Raw genomic sequence first — 16,316 nt, forward strand, 5'->3', positions numbered from 1 at the left:
TTTCAAAGACTGGCACACAATAGAAACATGATGTGTGAGACATCAATCTTCCTCGTTTTTGCAGCTTATAAGATAAAATCTGGCCTATCCAAACATGGATTTGGTGCCATCCCTGTGGCTTTCCAAATATAATTCGAAAGGCATGGTTCATTAAGAATGCAGGCTGATTTAATTCAGCTCTGCTGCAGAATGGGGGAAATGGATACTCATGCTGCAGACAATAGATGTGCTGTGTGTAACTGGGATTGAAGCGCAAATATTTCTCGACTTATTTACAACCTCAAACATCTTGGGGTAAAAAGACGGAGAACAGATCCTGGATTATGGTCAATCTGGGGTTGGGGGGGGCGACAATGCTAGTCCAGGCATGAAAATGGAGTGTGGTGCATCTTCAGACTGGCACACTACTTTGTAGGTTGTTGCCTACATGTTCCTATGATTGTTTCGATACATGGTGATGCTGCAGCCAGGTCAACATGTTGAAGACCTTGATCAGGACAGAATTGAGGAGATAAAAGAGAAGCAAAGCTCGACTTGGTTTTCTGATTGCTCTCACTCTGCACCGACTATGCACTGATGTCCATGTGTGAGAATGATAATGACATGGCAGTTGACAGACAGTCCTATCTGTTCACATATTGCCTCGTTTTGCATTTTTCCTCCAGAACGGATGTTGGTTATTTTGGTGATGAGCCTTATTGCTATGCATTTGCCTGCAGCAAGATGACTACAACTGCAGTAAACAAAAAAAGCCAGATATGAGGACAATCAGCAACAGCCGTTACAGGACACTGGCCAAACCAGTATCTCCCTGACCACACCAAACAAACAAAACTACATGCTCTGGCATCTATATTTCAAGTAGATTACCAACTCTGTTAACAGATGTCTTTATTTCTTTATTTATTTTTTATTAGGATCCTCAGATTTAGCGTCTCTAAAATACATCCAATTCATGGCAAGTGAAATTCATTGAAGGCTTCTGACTTTGTGTGTGTGCCAACTGTGCGATCTAAAACACTCCTTTGTTCATGTCTGAAAAGTCAAATGCTGGAAATTACATAACCACAGCCTCTTTATTTTGGAAGACCATTGGGCAAATTGGTGACATCCCAAGATGTGAGAGAACACACTGGACAAACAAGAGCAAGTTTTCGTGAAATGCCAAGAATTTTTCCTCTAACTGACCCGGGAATTAACCAACCCTTGCTCAACAGCTGTAGCTAGTGTCATTCCTCAAACAGACCACACACACCTTTCTCAGGGATGATGCACATAGACAGCAGCTCCTGTTCATTATATCCCATCCAGTGGAGTCCAAAAGGTGGCCACACATTTGTTTGTCAAATTTGGCCAATTTATTATTCATTGCTTGGTTAACCTTTGACATTTGGATGTGGCCATTGACCCTTGGGGTTGATGAATGACTGACCCCGACATGTGCGGAGCAGGCAGAGGAAGTTGGCGTCTGTGAGGAAATTCTGCCAGCCATGTGGCAATTCAGGAAACACTCTTATACATCTTTGTCCGCAATGGTAAGATGGCTCCGACTTAACCCTGAAAAAATACTTAATATATGCACATTTATTACGCATACAAACACAACTATGCTGTGTTTTAAATGATTCCAAATTGAAATCTGTTTAGTCTTGTTATAATTGGGTTGTCTTTGACGCATAACGGACATATTCTTGACATGCTCTGTTGTTTAAATGTACCCCCATATGGCTTTAATCCACTCTCTGCACACAGTCAGTAGTGGGCATGAAAATGGGTTTAATTTCCAGGCAGATTGAAAAGTCCAAGGTCATGCAGCACTTTGACTCTTATGCCTTAATTTATTAGGGGAATTTCTCTAATACTGTTCCACTGCATTTACCTGCTAATCGAATGTGCAGAGTCAATATTGCATTCTGGAGAAGTAATATGATTTGGTGGTGACCTGAGAATACTTTCTTACATATAATGTCCTTCAGATGTGGCTGTGTGTTAATTTGTACCTTTTAGGAAACAATTTATCCATAATTTGAAATTAATGAAACGCCATCTTGAAGTGGTCAGTGTATTTATTTACTCTGTAAGACAAATAGGGCCTGGTTGGGTCTCTGTTACAACTCTGTCAGCCACACTGCTATTCCCAAACTATAAATCATTTAGCTGATAGAGACAGATGACTCCATTTCCTGGGTTAAAAGGGTACAAATTGTGGGCAAAACCCAAGAAATTCTATCCACAAAGGGAAGAGTTTAGTCTAGTCAGTTCATTTAAAGACCAAGGTATTTCCTTTCTGTCTGTTTGGAACAGTTCAGTTGTCTATAGTCATTATCCATAACTTTTTTTTTTTTTTCTTTTAATCATTAAACATTTACTAAGGATATCAAAGAGCTGGAAATGTGTTTGCAGATCTTGTGAAATTGTGAAACCTCTTGCAGATCTACAATCTTTTTTGAACTTGGCTGCCATTTAAAGAGTGCCCCGTTTGTAACATTAGATGTATCACTCTGAGACCACTAATCAAATTTCACAGGGAAGGTCACTTGTATTGACTTCAAAATCATAAGAGACGCGGCGCTTTGACTGGCAGAACTGGCCCAGAGGAGAGCTGACAAAGTTAATCGGCAAACTACTAACGTCTGGGCGGCGCCAGCGCTGAACTGGGTTCAGATCCACTCGGGAGATGGCTGGCATTCCTGTGACGAGACAGACCTCTGTGTTGTTGTTGTCCTTGCGCTCTAAACTCTACATGTTCAAATCAGTCACGTGCATTCAAAGTGACCTTGTCTCCATACGATCTACATGCAGTGACGATAGCATGAGGAACATGTGACCGGGTTAATGCAATCTAGTTTAAACAAACCTGTGCAGTCAGTTTGTTTTCCAAAGAAAGCTCAGGTTTTTTTTTTTTTTTTAAACATTATTTGAGGAAAAATGAGGGGTATGCTTGCTGTTAGGTGGAGATAAAGTAATTAATTTCAGAGTCTGACATGCACGGAATAATGCTTTCACATTATCATCATTTAGACGTTATTGTTTGAATGAAATGTCAAACTACAGAGCTGGAAATGATTACAATCTGAATATGCCGTGACACATTGAGGAGTGAAGTGAATCACGAGTAATTATAGATACAGCGCTAGTTGGCTTTTGATTATAGTGAAGATTGAGCAGATCTTTTTTTTACAACTATGTGCTAAACTGGAATTTATGCATAATTTTAAGACAAAAGTTGTTTAAAAAAAGGTTTATAGTGAAAAGTATACCATCCTGTGACTTCCAAGGTATATTGGGCATGTTCCTGCCTATTCTTGTTATAGAAATAAGCCCAGCTAAAATGCTTGTTGTATTTGGCCAGACGAGAAGAACACTATCCCAGGAATTTCATGCATTTCAAACCTTTTTGCCCACAATTCTGCTTGGGAAAGTCAGACACACAACCACACACACACACACACACACATTCACACTCATCAGCTAATCACAAGAATTTTGGAGTAAACTTCATACCCGTGGTCCTTGGTCGCCTTGATCCCCCTGTTAAAGGCAAGAAAAAGAATTTGTCTTAAAACACAGGGGACAAACACATAGATTCTTGTGTAGCATTCTATGTGAAGACACTAAGATCCTGATCCTAACCTTGAATGTTTAACTCAAACCTAACCCTCACCCTAAAACCAGGTCACAACCCCTCACTCCCTATGGTTTATACGTTATGGTCTTCAAAAAGATAGACATACAAGAACACGCATAAACACTCTTAGAGATAAGGGTTCCAAAAGGGTCCTTCTACAAGGGCTGAGGTTCTACCTGGAACCATTTGCTTCTGAAAAACCCTTTCCTGAAGAAAGGGTTTTTCAAGGGTTCTTGGTAACACTAATGGTTCCAGTAAGAACCATTTTGATCCAGAGAACCCCTTTAAAACCCCTTTCCTGAATAAAGGCTGTTAAAAGGGTTCTTGGTGGAACCTTTATAAAAAAGGTTCTACCAAAAAGGGTTCTCCTATGAGGACAAGCCCGAAGAACCTTATGGTTCTACTTGGCACTTTTATTTCTAAGAGTGTGTACACGCACTTTGGTGCCAATAATCGGAGACTCACAGCGAAATCGTTGTGGCATAATTCAGAACACATTGATAAAGTAAAATAATACAGGAACCCATAGCAATTAATTGTGGTTCAGAGTAAAATCATTTACGATAACAGAGACTGACATGAACTGAGTATGACAGACAGAGAAAGAGAGCAGTGGTGTGAGGTTTGGTGGGTTTGCTGTGGGGGGGGCGGCTGAGTGTGGACGAACCGAGTTGCCAGGCCAGATTTTATGCTCCAGAGATCTTTGGCTTTCCGCCTTTTTTTTTTTTTTGGGAGGGGGTCTCTGTGGATCGAGCATGTTCCTCAAGTCGAAAAAACATTTGGTTTCAAATCAACCTGCATGGTGAGGTCTGTGGGTTTATCACATTAGAGTGAAACCAAAAAGTACACTTTTGTTTGAAGTAAGTGAAGGACAACGAAATGCTGGCACCTTAATCCTCCTAAACCCTCCTAAACCACCTGATTTGATGCTTTCTGCTCTGCTGTTGGCCAAGTTACAGTTCTGCCAAAGCAGTAAAATGAGACAAGCAGCTTATCACTCATGGATGGAAAATTTTTCACAAACAATTTCTCAAACACAATGCCTGTGCTACAATGAATAAAATAGCTCTTGTATTTTTTTTTTCTGTAATTCTTCATTGGGTAGTTGCCTCTAAAACAGGATTTAATGGCAAAACTGAAGGGCAACACTGATGTGTACTATTCATCTTGGGTGGGAGGAAGGAACACAGTTGTTTTTCATTTCATTAAAGTGCAAATGAAGTGGTTCACATGAGAGGCATGAACACGCATATCATCAGAAGGACTAGGTTATTTGCAATTATACAATCGGATCATTTTAATATGGTTTTGGGAGTAATGCTTACGACTTCTATTTCCCGCTGTAAGAGACACTAAATAAGACAAACTAAACCACACAAACACACATGACGTCTATCGGCGACAACGTCATTCCGCACCCCACATCATCATTTACCAGAGAGTGTAACTCAACACAGATGACAAACTGTTTCTTGTGCACTGGTAAGCATTCTCACAGCATTTCATTCAATTTATTGGTTCTTTTTTTTTTTGAATAGCAGAAGAATCCTTTAAATATAATGGGTTATGGCCCAAGTTTGTCACCAAAAAAGAATTGAGATGATACTTAACTTAGTCATTGCCAGCTTGTGAAAGGGCTTGATGTTTTTCGCAGTAGCATTTTACGATCTAAGACCGACTTGTTTCCAGTTTACCTACATTCAGGGTCTTTATCAACTTTGGCATGAATCATCAGATGCCAGGATTACAGGAGTACACATTTCAGTGCGGTTTACTTTGCATGCTCTCCTGCTGCGGAGCAATTTAAGAGCTTAAACTTGGGCTCTGGCTCCAAGTCAACCCAGAGAACTTAATTCTTACGACTCAGAAACTTGAGATCATGACGCGGTAAGTGTGAATTAATGCAGATCTTAAAATAAAGTAATCAAAAAAATGTAATGCTTTTACCATCTTGACCTGCAAAAACGTATGATGGGCTCCATAATTAAGACACAATTAGATTTTGATAAGAACAGAGACAGTATGCATATTATGTCTCAGGGAAATAGCCTGCCTGCCTTCCAAACTAAACTAAGAGGCAAATAACCTAAGCATATTTGCTAACTCTTGAAGCATCAGTGTAAAATATATGAATACAATCAATCAATGACCATATCAAACAAAACATTTCATTACTCACCTTTTCACCCTGCGGACCTGGAGGGCCCTAAAAAGAAAAGGAAAAAGGATGGTTCAAAAAAGATGGTTCAAACTTTTTTCAACAATACAAATGTATAAAAACATCGGTACATGGCAAATTACGTATAGGATCATATGGGAGGTACTGAGGGAATCTGATATATGTGCTGGGCGATGTGACAGGAGCAGGGGCACATTTATTCACACGCTGTATGAATGCCAAATGGATTGAATTTATGGAAAAATATTTAACAGCGATCCTCAACAAAATATTTGGAATAGAGCTCTGCGCTCTGCACACTAGGTGTTATTGACGACAGACTCTGTGGTGTAGACGAGCCCTAACTACAGGCTGTAGGATTGTCTTTAGACACTGGAAAACAGCAAGAATGGTTGGAGGAAATGACCAACATAGCTAATTGTGAACAGTTGATTTAAGCAAACAACAGACAGGAGGCATATTTGAAAACATGGGAAACCTGACATTGATATAGTAATAAATGACTAACTGGTGTGAAGTGCTGTTATCGTATACAAAATATGAATGTCCTGTCCAGTAGACGGCCAACACAGCATGTCATGGCACTATTGGGTTGAATGTTCGATGGTAATGCAGTATGAGAGGAATGATGAGGGGTCATGTCAGTCACTGAACTGTCAAGGTCTACGTTTATCTATTCATTATTATTATTATTAATTATATATATTTAGTTTTCTATCATCACATTTGTTTCTCCGTGTCAAATCTGTAATCTTGTAAAAAGAGTTAAAAAAACTAAAACAAAAAACATTGACGGTCATGCTGTTAAACATTTTGAACTTCAAGAGAGGCAAGCATAATCATGTGATTAACAAATCGGGTTTGGAAGACTCCAACATTGTGTACTTTTTGACATCACTTTCAGCGGATGATTAAGATACCCTGTCCCAGACTGGGGAGCTGGTCCGTTATGCGCTGTAGACGGCACGGCTTATACAAACACACAATTTAAAAACAAGGCTGAAATCAAGACTGTGTTTACTCAGAGGATCACTTCCACCGATCTCCAACCAAGTATTGGCAAGCACAATGTAAAAATGTGTCCCAAACATGGGGAACACTTCTCGTTCAGGCAGTTTTTTGTGAGGCAGCTTTGCATCCAGTTGCCTGTCGATCAGCACACAGGCTCCTGGGTGGGCTCTGGGGTGAGGTAGACGATTTGACAATGAGCTGAGCATCTAAATGTCGAAGCCTAATGAGCTTATGTTTAAACATAGCACTTTTAATAACACTGCATTTTAAAGGGTGAAGCCCAGTTTGTTGGGTTCTCTCTCCTCCCCTGACGTTGGATTTGTGGAAAAAGCTATTATTGGAAATATTAGTCCAGTATCAGCGGCGTGAATAAATGACCACCCGGCTCAGCATTAATGTTTGAGCCCCAGGAGAAACTGAATGACATTGTTTTGCCAATGCTAATCTGCAACTTGTCAAATATATTTTATCAATAAAAAAAATGTCCTGGTCATAGACAAAACAAGTTAAGACTAGATTTCCCATCATTCGATTGAGGTTTGGGGAACTGGACGCTCTTCTGACTTTATCGCCATATTTTTTTTGAAAGTACCAGAACAATTTTTTGTTTTGTTTTCAGGTAAAAAGAACAAATTGTTCAGCTGTCACTTATAGTACTTACTGTGATGTGGCTACTTTACAAGAATTGTGCTGGTTTGTTTCCAAAGATGAATGGTGCCGGGAAAAATAAACTGAAACTAATCCATAGATTGATGACATTAGTACAAGACCCGTGTTTGGATGCTGTTCCTACACGTCTATGGACCAGTGACCCAGAATAGTGGGCCTGTAGTTGCAGACAGGCTTCCACTGCATTGGCACATAATAGTATGGTCTAAAACACGAAATGCTTCAGAGGGAGTCCAGCAGTTTTCCGCAGCCAATATCTACCACAATGCTCTGGGGGAAGGAAGTTGCAGCCAGGTTTCTGCCTGCTCAGTGTCTTTGGACATTATTTTTGATGTGTAGTTAACTGTGCATAGCTTTACCCTGGTCACGTGGGTCTTAACCTGTACAAAAAGCATATTTTAGTCCAATTCATTCATTCAGATATGAGGCAACTGTTATCTTAACAAATCCAGACAGAGGGAAAAGATTGATGGGAAATGCTGCTTTAATACACACATCTAAGGAGGTGGTCCGACGACTTAACTGGTTAAAACAAAGAACCACAACACACTTGTAAACACAAAATGTGCCATTATAAAAACAATGTTTCCAATTGCGGTTCCTTGAGGGGTTGTAAAAGAGGCAACATACTGGAATCGAATGTGACTTTTACTTTTACTACAACGTTGAGTCATTTCACATCGGCTAAATAAGTTTCCAGCGTGTTTCAGAAAATGGATCGCAGCTAAAGGAAATCAGTACAAGCTTTTTATTGTGAAGGAAAATTGCCTTTGAACAACAGGGGGCTATTGACGCGCTGTTTCTGTGAACGTGAATGGCTGCAGCAAAATAAATACACCCACTGTAGCTTTTTGTACATGCCAGTGTTAAGTATTATGGAGGAATCTTCTTATGAATTCATTTTAAGAACATGTAATTGTTTCAACTGTATGTTAGTTTTTAGTTTTAGAGGGAAGACATTGGGACAATGAGAGGTATTTGAACAGTGGAATAGCTATAATCTCTTAACATTTGGTGTTCATTGTTGTAAAACTGCAATTTTCATTTTGTAAAATAAGTTTACAAGCCACATCCAGTTTACTCTTGGCACTTTTCCATTATACACTCCTAGCACTACTCAGCTCTACTTGACTCTATTTGGTGTGGTATCAGGCACGTCATTTTACATGACTTCATTAACAGTACCTCCTCAAGGTGGGCAGGGTCATCATAGCACGACTGCGCAAAACTGCCATGACAACACTGAAACTAGTGATGAGAAAAAGTTATTTTCAGTATACAAAACTGAATGATTAGAATCAGTTAATTAGTGCAAAAGTATTGTTCACCAAATTGTCGAGTACTTCCTGCATGACTGGAAGTCCGTCTGACACAGTCCTTGAACTGAAATACAGCTGAATGGGTAGCGATTCGCCTCACAGCTTTTGCCAGTGCTGTCACTAAATACACAAGGCTTCTCTGTTAAATATTGAGATTTTAGAAATGTCCTTGCTAAATGCTGGAGATAGCTGGATGTTTTTCAGGATTATTAAGTCTTTTTACAGTCCGGCTGTTGGAAAGTTGCGTTCATAACTCTTCCAATGACAACACTCTCTGCCAATCAGTGGCCAGTAGTCTCGTAGAATTATAATGGAACAGTGTCATTTGTGCCAGTCCAAACCCGAATAAAAAGGAGGGTTGGGTCCCTGCCAAATCAAATATGCGGATCATCTGCTGTGGTGACCCATAGAAAAATAATGATCCAATGTAAAGCAATGTAAAGATGCCCAAAGTCACCACAGATAGCTGTGAATCACCATATTAGACTGAATAAATATGCTTCAACAGCATGCACCAATTTGTACTGGAATGTTGTTAAAAATACCTCAACATATCTCACCTAAAAATCACACTAGTCCTTCCATAGTACCTGGTCATAAGAGCATGTGGAAATTATTTCTCTGCACAGCTTGCACCTGCTCATTATATAGCCCATCATTTGCACATCAGTTGGACAGACGGCATCAACAGCAGCTCTTCCAAAAGGAGTACGTTGAAAGAGCCTTTTTATAGAGACTATTAAACAGCCCTCCTGCAAAGATATTTTCAAAGGAGGAAACTATACTACAGTAGAGCTGCAGCGGGTGTCAATTTGTCAAAGCATCTCTGCAGCTTCGTGGCTCTGTTTTGCCCTAAAGAAGGTTTCTAATCAACACCTCAGTTTTCACATCTTTTCACTGCTCTGGCTCTTTTTCAAAAGCAGTGCTTCCAGCAGGTGCTCCGTTGCTCATCAGGCTGATTGTGTTTGAACAGACCAGCTCTCACAGTGCATCAGGAAGTTAATTTGTTGAAAATGATTAACCACTTAATGTCATCTGCACATATTTTTAGGTGCTATTCTTTGGCACCCTTTCCTTGGGATACCAGAGTAAAAGAAAAATATCAGTACTTGGTTCTTGACCACGACCACAGCCTATTCTCATACAAGGCTTGATGTCTTATTGCCCGTTGTGTCGACTTCAATGTGGACGTTCGTTGTCACTGAAGCCCACATCCCATCTATAAAGGTACTGTCCTCAGTCAAAATGCAAGCCTGACCCAGGGTTTTTACAATTCCAAACTATACCACACTAAACCGAAGTGTACCACGATGGAAACACAGATTTAGAGTGTCCAATTGACAATGACCAATGGGGATTGTGTAGTTTGGTCAGGGGTAACCCAGGCCTTGACCTGGTGGGGAAGCACAATTTCCTTCCACTTGGCCATGGGCTGCCTGGTCTCATGCATATAAAATGAAATTCTGTAATGATGTTTTGTTTGGAAACGAACCTATTTTTTGAAGCTAGCAGTTACCCAGCAATACACCTAATTTTTACTTTACAATGACATTATAAAAGTGATAAAAGAGTCATTTGACCCAATAGACTTCCCCTATGTTGTGCACACTGTCATTACCTCCTGCGAGCAGCATAACTCAAAAAGTATAGACTATATTAGATGCATTTTTATGGCTCAAGGAAGAGATGATTAGATTTTGGTGGTGATCCAGAAACACGAACTGGCAGAGGTTTGCACTCTCTTAGTGCTTGCAATAGTGTTTTATCATGTAATGATTGGACCAAAAGCTTTTGCTCAAGCTGTCTCCCCCCCTGTAGAGGTAACTTTAAAATATCTTTATTTTCAACTAACTAAGCAATCATGGGCAAATTACTGAACTTATGAGGAACTTAATATCCTTTACGTGGATAAAATAATACAAACTCTTTCTCTAGATTTTTGGGCAAACCTAGAATAAAGCAGCAATATTAATATTTAGTACTTCATGAAACTCTCCATGTCAAACCATTTCTTTCCAGATTATTTACATATTTTTGTAATGTTTTGGATTTCCATGTGTTTCTACTGGAACTCACTGTTGCTGTATTTCCCTCGGAAACTTCTTCTAAGATTAGTCCCAGTGTAAATGACTTTTTAAGAGCAGCTGCCCTTAAGCAGAAGCTCGATATCTACTTATTGAGAATGACACGCATCACATCGATGGTAAGCCTCACATCTTCTGCTACTTAGCGCTGGGCAAAACTATGTCAAACCTCCATCACCAGATGAACAGAACATTGTAACAGAACATCCTGCTGTTGAGTTGTTGGACCACTGGTTCAAGTTTAAACATTTTTACATGTATAAATACACACGTCCAAATACATGCCTAACATGTCATTCCAAGCCAAAGGCCTGAATGAGCCGTTGGTATATATATAAAAAGAGGAAATGTCTGGTATTTTTCCACAGGTAAGCATGGGGAATGCTACACTTCAAGACACTTATTGTAGCACACTAAACTCTATATTACAAAGGAATGTAATGTTCAACATATTGATCCTGGCACTCCTGGCACATTTCATGTATGGCTGTTGTAATAATGAAGGCAAATAAGTCTATTTTGGTCTACCTTTAATTTAACAGATTTATGATTCAAACTGAGAAAAGATTCCTATACATTTTAATCCAATGTCACTCTGTTTACTGATCTCTGAAGTATTTACTGATCAAACTGGTTTACAGCTTATATGTTTAACAGCAGAGTGAAAAATGACCACCAGCTCAGCATTAATGTTTGAGTCTCTGGAGAAACTGAGTGAGCTTCTTTTGCCAATGCTAATGTGTAACCTGTTAAATATATTTAATCCATAACAAGTGGTTATTTCCCTGGTCATAGACAAACTAAGAAGACCAATTGGGAAACTGGACATCATCTTCTGACTTAACCACCAGTGCCAGACAAACGTTGCCTGTTTTTTTTCCGGGTAAAAAGAACACATTTTCCACTGTCACTAATAGTAATAGTTGTGATGTGGCTATTTTTCCAGAATCATGCTAGTTTGTTTCTCGAGATGTGTGATGAACTGAAACTAATACATTTTATTTGCATTGTATGTTCCTTTATCTAAACCAAATTCTCAAATGGTGGGATCTGTACTTAAAATCTACACAAAAATGTGCTTACTCTAATACATACATTATAGATTTTAAAAACTAATTATGTATTTTTATATATTGTATTGTAGTCAACAAGGACAAAGAGGCTTGACTGTTCACTTATTATTATTATCCAGGCAGTACCAAAGCACCACTCTTCAGTCAACCTAATTTCAAATTGTCTTCCAAAGAAGTCAAGACAGTGAATAACCATTCTTCGCATTCCTGCTCTCCAATAATTTTGTGGAAACGTGACGGATGAAAGCCTGACAGTGTTCGCCTGACTGCAGTGAGCGTAGAGCGGCTGGCTGACATCCACAACTTTAGCTGTTGTTGACATGAGCAAAGTCATTCTTGTGGCTATGGTCTGCTGGTACAATCTTGTGAATCCAATGAAATGCAACAAGTGAGGAACGTGGGATCCGCATGTATAACCTCCCCGTCTGGACTCGGCTATATAGTTTTCATCACAGTGAACTGTTAAAACCTATCGAGGTCCAGAAAATCAATCCATCACAACGAGAGCTCAAATCCTCTCCGGAGACCCTGGGCCAAGTGGGCTGGCAGCAGTTGCTGTAGCTGGAACAGCCGACCACATGGATCCAATCATCTCACCCTGGAGCACTGGCATCTCTGAGAGCGCAGGCCAACAACTACCACTTTTACAACCTCGTCTTTACGGGCGTGAGGGTTTTCTCACACAGCTACACATTATTAATAAACGTGTGTGTGTGTACACAGGAAGTTAAGTAGAGCAATCCTCCAGGCACCAAGTGTTGACATGAAAAGAGTAAGTGATGAGGGGGCAGGTGAGGAGTGCTGCCTGCCGCAAACGCGGGGAGAGGGTGAAAATAAAGGATTTTATAGGATCAACTCCTGCGTTACGCGCTTCACACAGTGAAGTGATGGATCAGGATTGCCATGCCTCAATTAAAAAACATGTAGGTTTCGTCATTCTGTTTGACCTGATCAACTCAACAGCATCATTCAACATTTGGAAAAATAAATGATTTATTTTCTTCTTTCTGAGTTTGATACCAACATCAGATCTATATAGTAAATATGAGACTCCCACCAGCTGCCAGTTAGCTTAGCATTAAGGCAGGAGCACGGGGGGTAAAGCTAGCCTGGCTCGTTCTTAAGGAAACTGAGTCAGACTGCCAACACCGCTAAAAGCTAATGAACAAAACCTGAAAAAGTCCCAAAAATAAGTCCTGGAACACTACAAATTGGCATTTTTACACTTCAATTTATGGTGTAAGTTACTGGCCTGCTAAGCAGATTTTGTTACCTTTGGGCAAAGGCAGGGTCGGTACTTGTGCCTGCTTCCAATCTGTATGCTAAGTTAAGCTGATCAGTTTCTGGCTGCAGCTTCATGCAGACGATGAGAGTATCAACCTTCCCATTTAACATTCAGCAAAAAAGCATTTCCTGTAATGCTGATTTTGAACACTTACAATATTGTGCTTCTCTTTGCACTACAGAAGGGAAAACGATATTCTCTGGCAATAATTTTCTCAAGCCCTCTGTATTAGAACAAAGGTTAAAAAGGCTTGACCCAAAATTATAAATAAAATTGCTGCAGAATGGACACATTCCCATTTCATTTGCAGCTTCAATCCTGCTGTGGGACTTATTGGAAATCATCGAAATCAAGTCAGTGTCAAACATGCACAAAAAAAATGTCTTATGTACACCTCCATCTGTTAGTTCTGCATGGGAACCCTCAATCATATTACCGTGGGCTGCGGGAAACATTTTTTTCATGGCGGGAAACTAATGGAGGACGGGGATGTGAGTAATCAGAGCAGAATGGGCAAGAACGGATGACCACAAGTGGCTGGTGCTCGTCGGGGGAATCTGTATGCAGAGGTTAGGCAGGGATAGGAAAACCACACTGGAAAACTGACTTGGGAATGGCATCTGGTTCCCATATCCACAGTGTATCACAATTAGCCGGCAGAAAATGACTTTAATGTGTGCGTGTGTTTGTGTGAGTGTGTGTCTGCTTGTTGTTATGTGTTTAATGTTTTTGTGGGAGCGGGGATGCTGTGAGCGAAGGAAAGTGAAACTGATAATATAATTGGTTTCGAGGTGTGACAAATGCAAATCAAACATCGAGGAGATTCTTGATTTACGGCGTCAGGCGGGGGAAGGTCTCCTCATGCCTGAGAAGGAGAACATGTCAAAGCCAATTTTTTTTCTGCGCGCAATACATAAGCAAATTTCTGGCCCACAAAATTCTTGTCGTGGATATGAAATGTTGAATAAGGGACAATGTTCCAGTTGGAAAAGTATTACTTTCAATTCTTCTGTTGATTCAATTAGAACCACATACTGGCTGCTCTACTTTTCTCATCATTTGATGTTATGAGTTGGGAGGAAAAGTTCTCTCAATCAAAAAGATGTCGAGCTTTCTCTTAAACTGCAAGCATTGCACTCATACGCTGATCCTTCTACCATGCTAAGGTAACGACAGTCCGTTTTTCTTCGAGAGTATTCGGCCCACTCATCTAACCAAAGCTCACTGTGGACTGCCTCAAATCACAGAGAGTAAACCTCACAGTCGCCCTGTAACACTCCCTCCCATCATTCGCTGACAGACAAGCGCAGCTGATTGGCACAGCGTGAGCAGAGGGCTGACTTCTAAAAGGTCAAACTCTTAATGTTGTCACATCCAGTGCCAGCGGGCCTCCTCAGGCACTGCTGCCCTTATGAGCTCAAATAATCGCTGTCATGTCGGATAGATCCACTTGCAGCTCTCAGTGGGCCTCTTCAGTGCCAAAGCATTTGTTTGTGTGTGCATGCTCATGCCTCTATTGTGCTGATGTGAAACTGTTAATGGCTTTTTCGGTTTTGAAACTCACAACAGGCAACCGAGGAAGAAGTGTGAATTAAAACATCCCATCAGAGCATGCTGGGCCTCCTTCAGACTTCTCTCATTTTCGTTTTTTTTAGATAAAATGGTCCCTACTCCTGCTCTGGAGGGCAAGGATGATCAAAGTTCCTATGGAATATGTTTTATTAACAGGTGTGGAACTGCGCTGCACAGCAAATGAAGGGTATAGTTGGCGTCTGGTCTCCTTCCCTTTACCCTCTCATTGCCTCTAATCCCTGTACTGCAGCTGCATAATTCATATGCTGTGACAGATCATCCTCAAGTTGGGTCACTGGAATCTCTGCAGATTATGGAGGGAGGTGGAAGAAGCTGCCTCTAATACAGATACAGATATCTGCTCATTGGTAATGTGAGTGAACTCTTGGAGGGGACGCGTGCTGTACTGTAGCTGTCTTAGCTCAAGACTCCAGTGTGGTGCTGAAGCATTCTTAGTGGGCTGAAGTGGGTCTGATATTTCCAACACTGTATCATTTTCAAATATTTCCCCTTTCCTTCTAACCAACTTTTCAAAGCATGTTAGTTTCTAACTAATTTTAATTTAGGCTGGCATACCGACCGTGCTAAAGGCATACGGTCAGTGGGTGGTGGTGGTGGTGGCGGCGGTGGGTGCTTGAGTGCACCCTCAGGGGTGGTGTTTTATGCTTAATTAATGCTAAACGGTGTGCACACACAGTGGTGGTTGCTTGGATGGACCACCCTTGAAGAGATGACAAAAATAGATACAACTGAGAAGCAATGATATGAATATTTTTTCCTCAGTCATTTCACATATTTTATGAACAATACAAAATAAAAATAAGGCAACTGCCCATGTCTGCATCACTTCCCCATTATCTGCCTGAAACAAAAGGTGATATCTAACCAATCACTTGACAACTGATCCTGTGACCCATGCAGAAAACTCAAGCAGTGGAAAATAAGCGAAATCAAAACAAAGGCAAATCACTTTTCCATGTTCAAATGCAGATCACGAACCACCAATGAGTATCTTTTCCTACTGAGTTTGGCTTGGGAAGCCCTATTCTCTCTCTCTGTCTCCACAACCACAGGTCCCTGTCCATTCATCAGCAGCTGAGTAATGATTAAGTCACCAAAATCTTTAATGACTTCAGCAGTGGTTGCTTTGTTTGGCTTCAGGGGCTATGAACACTTTACACAGTGTTCCCAGAGTTGTAGAGGTTGACAACAGAGCACTATTGAATATTCATAGCGACGTATCCACCGCCATCCCCCAGGGTGGGAATACCAGATGGAAAACCACATGAGATAACGTACTGTCCCTTTAAAACAACAACAACAGATATTCATTTACATTTTGGAAACATATTTTGTGACCATAGGGTGAGTAATTGTCAGATCTTGCTTCTTTTTCTATTTTTTTTTAAATGCATTTATTCACACTAATTGCCTTAGGTCAATTTTTGTAAATTACAGCCTTCCTGTTAAAGGGTTTTGAGCGCTACGTTTTTCTA

General features: G+C 40.4%; 1 protein-coding gene across 1 annotated transcript in view; it reads right to left on the reverse strand.

Annotated features, from left to right (window-relative positions):
* Positions 1-16,316, reverse strand: part of col25a1 (collagen type XXV alpha 1 chain) — a gene marked incomplete at both ends in the record, with an annotated part of 168,435 nt that overhangs the window by 50,860 nt on the left and 101,259 nt on the right. Inside the window, 2 exons of the mRNA XM_083885827.1 lie at positions 3,505-3,531; positions 5,808-5,834. Of these exons, the coding sequence (XP_083741953.1) occupies positions 3,505-3,531; positions 5,808-5,834 (54 nt within the window). The remainder of the gene's footprint in view (positions 1-3,504; positions 3,532-5,807; positions 5,835-16,316) is intronic.

The sequence above is a fragment of the Microchirus variegatus genome (genome assembly GCF_963457635.1).
Source record: "Microchirus variegatus genome assembly, chromosome: 2".
NCBI classification, from domain to species: Eukaryota; Metazoa; Chordata; class Actinopteri; order Pleuronectiformes; family Soleidae; genus Microchirus; species Microchirus variegatus.